The 9,047-nt window shown below is 32.9% G+C and overlaps 1 protein-coding gene and 1 pseudogene across 2 annotated transcripts; one reads left to right on the forward strand and one right to left on the reverse strand.

Moving 5' to 3' along the window:
• The first annotated feature begins 1,340 nt into the window (after positions 1-1,340).
• LOC120117361 (reticulon-like protein B4) lies at positions 1,341-5,152 on the forward strand. 2 transcript variants are annotated; one of them, XR_005515618.1, is made up of 6 exons: positions 1,341-1,609; positions 2,104-2,284; positions 2,378-2,519; positions 2,713-2,782; positions 2,872-3,126; positions 5,142-5,152. XR_005515618.1 is itself a non-coding variant. In XM_039137644.1 (5 exons), exons 1-5 carry the CDS (start codon positions 1,423-1,425, stop codon positions 3,039-3,041), a joined length of 750 nt encoding a protein of 249 aa, XP_038993575.1. In that variant the 5' UTR covers positions 1,341-1,422; the 3' UTR covers positions 3,042-3,350. The 2 variants fall into 2 exon arrangements, 1 of the variants encoding a protein (XP_038993575.1); XM_039137644.1 differs by lacking the exon at positions 5,142-5,152 and having other exon boundaries at positions 2,872-3,350.
• On the reverse strand, positions 3,818-7,235 carry LOC120117360 (annotated as a pseudogene).
• Between the last annotated feature and the right edge of the window lie 1,812 nt (positions 7,236-9,047).

The following is a 9,047-nucleotide window of genomic DNA, read 5'->3' on the forward strand; positions in this document are numbered from 1 at the left end:
AATTAACGTACAATTCATATGATCGAGTATTTTTTAATAGAAAATGATGAGTTTCAAATATATAAATAATCAACTAATCATTTTATAAATTTTAATAGCCGAGAGACACGACAGATTAACGTTATATAATCAAAAAATTATTTTATAACTTTTAAATATTGAATAATTTAATAAAATAATACCTTATAATTATAATTAGAGATAGTAATGTATTTTACCCTAAAATTTTATGAAATAGCCGTCCCTCAGTCGTATTCTCTTCAAACACATATCCAATATGCATCACGAGAAGGAAACAAGGTAGGAGATAATTTGGCCAAAGTAGCATGGAATTACTCGGCTGGAGTTCTTATATTCCAGCAACCATCAGAAGAGAGAGGAATTGCTGCACCAACTACATGAACTTGATGCACTTTAGGAAGTTTTAAATGATTAGGCTACTTTTAGTTTTATTCCCTTACATTAAAAAAATATTATTGTTAAATGAATCATTGAATTTAAAATTTAAGCTTTATTTTATTTAGTAGTATAACTATTTTATTATGTCCGTGCATATCAATTATAATGCGAGTTTTATTTTATTTTTATTGTATAGAGACAAATTTGTTTTCTTAGAAAAAATAAAAAAATTATTGGAGGTGACAACAGAATTTCAAACACACGAAGTCTATATTCACATTGACTATGTATAGTTATATCTAACAAAAATTGACTGGTAGGTTAATTTTTATTTTTGTTGGTAAAAGGGTATTTGAGACCTTGTTATATTCACTAAAATACTTATCTTAATTGTATAGAAAAGAAAAAATATTAAACACAAAATTACAACAACAAAAAAACGAAACATTTCCTTAAGAATAATAACTAATATCAAAAGAATCTAATAACTTCATAAAAACGTATTATCTTTATCGAACAAAATATTTTATAAAATGATAAAAAATGATAAACGGATCAAATTATCTAACCAGTTATTTTACTACATAATTTTAAATTTTATAAAATTAGCGGTGAATATCAATTGTAATATTCATTCTATAATTTTTCATCAAATATCGAAACTAATTTAAATTCCTGGTGCATCCACGTGCCGGTATATCTAACGGCCGATATTCCTCGAATCTATAAAACGTACGTACTATCTTTTTCCGACTGCTCCACTTTCGGATTCCGGTTTTCCTCCAAGTCTACAGCTTCGGATTTCCAAACCTATAAACGGTTCAGATTAAAGGTGTACCATTAAGTGGTTCAGATGAGATCTCAGGTGCAGATTTTCTATCAAGCCATAAAATAAAGCAGAGGGTTTAAAGAGATAGAAGGGAGCAGTAGAACACCGAAAGATTTCTTTTCTGGAGTTTTCTTTTGGATCTTCAAAAGCTAGGAAAGAAGTAGTTAGGCATCTAGAAATTCGGTTGAGAAAAAATGGCCGTGCACGAAGAGAAGCACGAGGAATCGTTGTTGGAGAAGATATCTGAGAAAATCAAAGGTGATTCATCTTCTTCTTCGGATTCCGATGACGATAAGCCATCGGAATCATCGATGAAGGTCAAAGTCTTCCGTCTCTTTGGAAGAGAAAGGCCGGTCCACCATGTTCTCGGTGGAGGTAAACGTATGTTACAAAAACCCTTTTCTCCGCTCCTTAAACTTGTTCGCTTATTTTTTCAGTTCTTTTAAAGTCTGAGTTTTTTTTCAAAAAGTTCCGGATTTCCATTATGAATCAGTTAAATTCCATTTTTAAAGATTCGGTGATAATTAAAGAGATAGATCTTACTCAATGATTTAGATCGAGCTTTTGGGGTTTGATTGACTGATGTTGTTTGAGCTGAATATCTGTTTCAGCACGAAAGTAAGTTAGGGAAGTTCTAGATCTTCAATTGAATGATGCGAATAGTTCTACTGAAGTTTACTTTTTCGCTTTATTAGAGTGAACGGAGTCTGGTATTGTCTTTTTTTAACAGTAGTTTCGGAACATAGTAATTGATTATATCAATCATCTTCCCGGATAATAATTTTGTAGCTTTTAATTGATTATCATCAGTAACTATTACCTTCCGTTAATAATTGTTTATAATGGATGCTTATAATTGGGTGTATGTGTAATAGAGGCTGATATTTTCCTGTGGAGGAACAAAAAGGTTTCGACAGGAGCCCTAGGCATTGCAACTGTGATATGGGTTTTGTTTGAATTGTTCGAATACCACCTTCTCACACTAGTTTGTCACTTGTTGATACTTGCACTTGCACTTCTGTTCTTGTGGTCAAATGCTACTTCCTTCATTCTCAAGTAAGCTGTTGAATTTATCCCTAATTTTGGGGCTACATTCAGATTCTGGTTTCATTTGGCTGGCTGGACATAATGGTGAATTGTTCTGAATAGGTCTCCACCACGCATTCCTGAAGTTCAAATCCCCAAGGACCCAGTTTTAGAGTTTGCGGAGGCACTTAGGTTTGAGATTAACCGGGCTCTTGCTGTCCTGCGGGATATTGCATCAGGAAGAGATCTTAAGAAGTTCCTCTCTGTATGTTTTGTTACTTTTTTATTTTTGTTGTGCTGAATAGTTTTCTTGTTGATCATTTGGATTTGTTCATCCTACTTGGAATTAAGATAGTGCTGCTATCGTTACATTCCCGATCATTTCATCTATTTGAAGATTCTCAAGTATTTTACGAGGCATTTGACTATCATATTGGATTGGCACCGCGATTGTTCAGGTGATCGCTGGCTTGTGGGTCTTGTCTATTGTGGGAAATTGGTGCAACTTTTTGACACTGTTCTACATAGGTATATGACTTACCTTCAAAACCATTTATTTCATTTCCTCAAAATCAAATTTTTTTCCCGATTTTATTTTAATGGTTTTTGCAAAACAGTCTTTGTTCTACTACACACTGTGCCTGTGCTGTATGAGAAATATGAAGACAAGGTGGACCCGTTTGCTGAGAAAGCATGGCATGAGATCAAGAAGCAGTATGCAGTGTTAGATTCAAAAGTTCTAAGTAAGATTCCCAGGGGACCATTGAAGAAGGAGAAGAAAAATTAGGTTGCGGGTGAAAATGTTACTGTTGCTAGGTTTTTGACATACATCTGCTATCTGTGTTTGTGAAGGTAGTGTTAAAATTTATCTAGTATGGTCACGATTTGTTGAAAATGTGATCTTTCTTTACTACACACATGGTAGCCTTCTATGGGTCTATATGTTATGTGGCAATATGTTATCATATTGTATGTTGTGGATTAGTGTGTTGTACATTGGGTTGAAGGTTCTTGGTTATGGATATCTCTCTGAATGGTTCACTTTGCTTTATGTTGGAGGCTTGATTGATTCATGATCGTTTAAACTGCTATTGCATTTGTTTATATTGAGAAAACAATAGCAGGCATATGTTGTATATTAAATGAAGAAGATGCTTAGGTGGAATTTTCTTGGAAAGAGGAATAGAAACTTGGTTTGCATTAGGATTGCAACCATAACTAGCATAATCCAGGAAATTAACAAGTGTTAGAAAAATGAGAAAAAGTGTTGAAAAAGACCATGTTCGGGGAAAAAGTAGCCTTCCAATTAAGTATAGGAATTTGAAAGGGAATCTCCTTGCAGATAATTGATGGTTAAAAAAATAGGGGTTAAAGCAATTATTTTGTGGAGAATAATTTTAGTATTATACCTTTCTTTTGGATTATATAAAACTAAAGATTCAAGACCCTTAAATCTAATCTGATTGATGGTTTAGTAGTAGTCTCGGCTTATGCATAGCATATTGAAATTCAAAACACCCAGCAACAAATGGAAAAGAAAGAACTATTATTTACCATAAAGAAACAGTTCTCATCCACCAAAGTTAAAATGCTGTTTTACGGTTAGAAGATTGGAGGTTTCCATTGGCCAAACTGGACGTATAGTCTTCATTCCTTGGTTGCTTTTACTGTCCCTGGTATAGCCATAGATAACCAGAAACGGCGGTGCAATTCTCATGAGCCATGGATCAACTGAATTGCCGAGCAGCATGCTGCATTCGTTCTACTCCGTGGCTAGATTCTGTAGGCATTCATTCAAATCATACCCCAGAAAATTGGCCTGAAGCATATGTTTCACTTGAACATTAGAAGACAAGATGATTATCTCATTAAATCCAAGAACACAAAGCTGTTCCAGAGGCTGTGCAGAAGCATAGATGGCAACAAATTCCTTGACCGCGCAAAAACAACACCCATCACCATTCCTAGGAAAATAAGTGGTAGCATTCTCTGTACATTAAAATGTGCCAGAGCAAAGGCAACCGAGCTTACCAGTATTGCACACCATACATGCATGTATTTGGTCAAGGACGGCAGAAGGAAACCCGGAAAACTATCTCCTCCCACACAGGAGCACAAATTGAAACAACTATTGCATGTAGTGCCATCACTACTGGATCTCTAGCTAAAATTGATTGTTCAACATTTGAAAGGGTCACAGGAGTAGAAGGCATAAGGGGCAACAAGTTGAGGTTGAACTGTGATAACCGGTTGACGAGAGGAAACAAAGGCATCCTAGAGCAACATCAAATAGCCATTTCCCTCTCAAGCTAAATTTAAACCAATCTGACGGAAGGGGATGAAATTGAGACAGGCACCGGTGGAGTATTGCAATCACATCAAGGCCTACGGTTACGTCAGTCACAAGGCTGAACAAGGCTTGCCATCTGAATGTTAGATATTTCTTGCTGAACCCTGCCATGTGAGCAGCAAAAGGAACCATCCAAGACCCAACGAACCAAAATGCAGCTTCCCACAGAAGCATAACCTGCATAAGCACAGAATATATTATCATGCAACTAATTAACACATTTTTAATTCATCCAAGGATCAATGAGATTGTCACACACAAAAATGTCATTCCTTCAGTTCCATCCATTGTTATAGTTCTTAGTCTTAAAATGCTAACAAGGATGATTACTTATTAACATTTAGCTTCAGATATGATCATTTCAACCTATTATCATATATTGTTCCACTTAGTTACTAAAATTCATTTCCCATGCCTATCTCCTAGACAAAAAATTGTCAAACATCAGATATAAAATAATAAACAAAGATTTGTTCATGTCATCTACCAGAAAATATTGAAACTACAACCACTGATAAAGTAAGAAGGATGTGAAAGGTCTCAATTCTCTCCTGTCCTAAATTCGTTGAGGGTGTGTTTTGGAAGAAATTTTGAAAATTTTGAAGAATCTTGAGATGCATCAATTCCAAATAAACGCATTGGCTATTCCATTGTTTGGATAATTAATTTCAGAAATAAATTTTGTATACTAGAATTTGATGAGATAAAAATAATTATAAATTATAATACAGAAATAATGATATTAGAGACAAATGGAGCAAATTATTGAAAAAATTATGTATAAGGGTATCATTAAATATATAAAAGTGTATAGTCATTATTAGATATGACAACAAATAAATTTTATAATGAGCTTTTGAAATTAGAATTGACAAAAAAATAGTAAATGTTGATTTCTTACCATAAAACCAAAGAATTTCACAAATTCCACCACAAAAGGTGAAATGGAAAAAGATAACTGAACCCTCCAAAATCCTCAATTTGAAGTATTTTCACAATTCCAAATTTCATTTTCCAAACAAGGTAATTCCGTTTTAAAATATAAGTCCCGCTATAAATGAAATCACTCATCCAAACACTCTTAGGGTTAAAAAAAGAGATTTGAGTCCACCACATGCCATCTTGTGCAACTCCTAGTTGGCAGCTGTGCAACAAATAATGCTCATTCATAGAATTCATGGACCTTAGCTGCTTATTTCAGTATGATTAATCGACAAAACTTGCTTAACATCTATGAATGCTAAGAAGGCAGTTGCCGATTCCAAATATATTTCTACACAATACCAAGTAAAACAAGCTAACCTGCAGAATGGTCTCTGCTGTCCATGGTACAGTCCACCTGCTACCAATGGCCCTCAAGACTGCATCTGCAGCGTGCATCATAACCAGCTAATTTCATCATTTTCCCTATAAAGTAAAAAAAGAAAGAATGGATAATGAAAATGTAAAGAGATTAACAATCATGTTGACACGATTGACAAATTCTGCACTAAGCTCAAATTTTATATCCCTTCAATCTATTTCTGCCTCCTTGATCTAAAACTACCTATATTGTATTTTGAGGGAGACCAGTCGGTATTTAGTAAAATATCCCACATAACTTATTCTTATCAGTTTCCGATAAAAACGAGCAACGCCTTAATTCTCCCAAAAATTCATCGTCCAGCAACAGAAGAGACAGATTGCTATAGGGACAGTGATCAACGAAAGAGCAACAGAGCACATACAGATTAAACGGAAAGTAGGCCATTACACTGAATTGAACCAGCTTAAAGGAAAACATCACCTCTCTAAGAGTAGATTTCCAATCTCTTTTCTGAGCACTTGACTTGTCTACCACAGTCTGCACTAATTCTTCAGGCAGAAAATGCTCAATGTATTCAGGTTTTGGATTTTCTGGGGGAAACCCTTCATGCCTAAAGCATGAAATTTTCCATATCTGCAATTTAAAAAATAAGATTAACCAAAAATGACTAGAAACCAATAGTACAATTTCATTAATATAAGTGAAATAAGGATATACCCAAATTGAACCCAAATACAAATCAACAAGTTCATAAAAGCGGCTTTCTGGGTTTAAATAGCTTAATCAAGTTAGTTTCCAAATACGTAGTTTACACTTTATTCTTCCATTTTCTCAGACCAAGCAGAACCAAACTATAATTCAGCTCAGGATCAAAACCAATATTAACAGAATTTTCATATATGTCAGAGTTTAACAAACCAAGGCAAACTTTCAATTTTGTTTCACTTAATTTTTCCTCCATTTTCTCGGCAACCAAACATAACGCTTCTCAAAGGCAAAAGTTAACATAAAAATGAAAAGAAGAAAAAATGCGTGTGCTTTTGTACTTACGTTCTTCGTGAGCTCGGGACTGTATTCAACGATCCGGATTAAAGAAAAGGTACCGGGGCAGTTCGGGACCCGAAATTTGGAGAGAGAAGGTGCAAGAATAGGGTGGTGAGAGAGAGAGTGGGAGCAACAGGAGCTCAACATGAGGCCCTAATTTCAACAACTCCAACAGCTTGCGGCAATAAAAGACATAACTGTAAATTACGAACCCTATTTTGTCAATTTGATTCTATGAGTTTAGGGTGGCGGAAGCTACTTTCCCGTTTCCTTGGCAATTTTTTTTCCTGAACCAGAGGATTTTAAGTGCTTGTTTCGTAACAAGGCAATAATGGTTCTGGGAAATACCAGGGTAGATTACATAATGGTAAAATTTTTAAATGATCACCCATTATAGTATGTTATTTTGTTAAATATATTTATTATTAAAAATTATAAAATAATTTTTGATAATATAATGTTACTTTATTGAATATATTTATTATTAAAAATTATAAATAGTTCATCACAATAGAGTATTACTTTATTTAGTCATTCAACTATTAAAAATTATAAAATTATATTAATTTATTGACTGAAATATGAAAGTTGTTTAAGATTTTGTTATTATATTTTATCATATCACAATTAATATGATAACGTCCGGTTTAACCGTTCAATTTTTTATCAGTATGATCCTTGCATGGTTACCCTTGTATTATATATATTATTCAAATATATGTTTTTTTTCTAGAAATAGTAATATTATTTTAATATAAGGAGATAACTTTTTATGATAAAAATATAAGAAAACACCCCTCAACTACAATGAAAGTGTGTTTTCGAGGGTTATCACGTAAAAAAATTCACCCGAAGGATTTTTATTTTATAATATGATATTAATTAATATATTTTAGATATCAAATAAAATCAAGGTAATACTCTTTAGTGTGGGAGCCCGTGAAAAAAGTCTCTCGACTACAAAGCGTATTTTCGAGCATTATCTGTACAATAAGGTAATCTTTTCAAATAATTTTTTTTCTTCAAAATAATAAAAATAAATAAATATTTTAATACATGTAAATATTTTAATATAATATATATTATTTATATCATTCACGTTTCTTAATAAATTTATTAATACACTTTCATTTTATTAGTTTCCTAATTAAGGAGATAGTAATCTTCGTTAATCTTTCAAGTTGAAAGAACATACTTTCTAAAATAAATATGAGTGAATCGATTTTTTAGTAAAAACATCTTTTAATAAATTTCATTTAATCCAAAATAAATTCGAATGAAAAAAAAAGAATCATAATTTAAATATACGTTTGAGTTTACAATTTTCAATATTTAGACAATATATAATCATTTAGGTGTAAAGTTTGGATGTTGTGGGGGTGCTCATCATTCCCTATGCGTAATCAATCTCAAATTTTAAAAATGAATCTTTGGTGAAATGTAGACTAATTTTTGTCCTTTAAATGATTTTTAAAAATTCATTAAAAAAATATTTCTAGGTATTCGACCTACCTAAGCTAATGGTAGATGACCACTCTAAATCAAATTATTTTAAAACTTGAACTTCACCCCATTGAAGTTTAAAAGCTTAAGTCAAAGCGCTCCAGCTCTCCCACTAGCTTTAAGGAACGTTATAACATGCTTAGAAGTGAAACAACAAAGAAGGCATATTCATCTTGCAAAAGAGTTATGCAAAAGAAGTGTTGAAGAAATTCAAAACGTTCTATTGTAATCATGTTGATACCTCAATAGAGTGCATAGTAAAGTCGTCAAAGTATGATGATGGAACAAAGGAAGATCCAATTCTTTTTAAAAGTCTTGTGTGAAGTTTGACTTGACTTGTACAAGAGTTAATATCTTATTGTGTGAAAAGGTTTTTTGTTATGTTCTATTGATTTTGGGCTATTCTACGTATCTTTTTATGATTTTCAACTCATGGGATTTTGTGATAGTGATTTTGCTAGAGATATTGACGATATAAAAAGCACCTCCAGATTTGTGTTTTTTATTGCATCTCTTAGAGTTCAAAGAAACGACCTATTGTGAATCTTTCCACATGTGAGACTGCATATGTGACAACAACTTCTTGTACT

This window comes from Hibiscus syriacus, unplaced genomic scaffold, assembly GCF_006381635.1.
Source record: "Hibiscus syriacus cultivar Baekdansim isolate YM2019G1 unplaced genomic scaffold, ASM638163v2 tig00110319_pilon, whole genome shotgun sequence".
NCBI classification, from domain to species: domain Eukaryota; kingdom Viridiplantae; phylum Streptophyta; class Magnoliopsida; order Malvales; family Malvaceae; genus Hibiscus; species Hibiscus syriacus.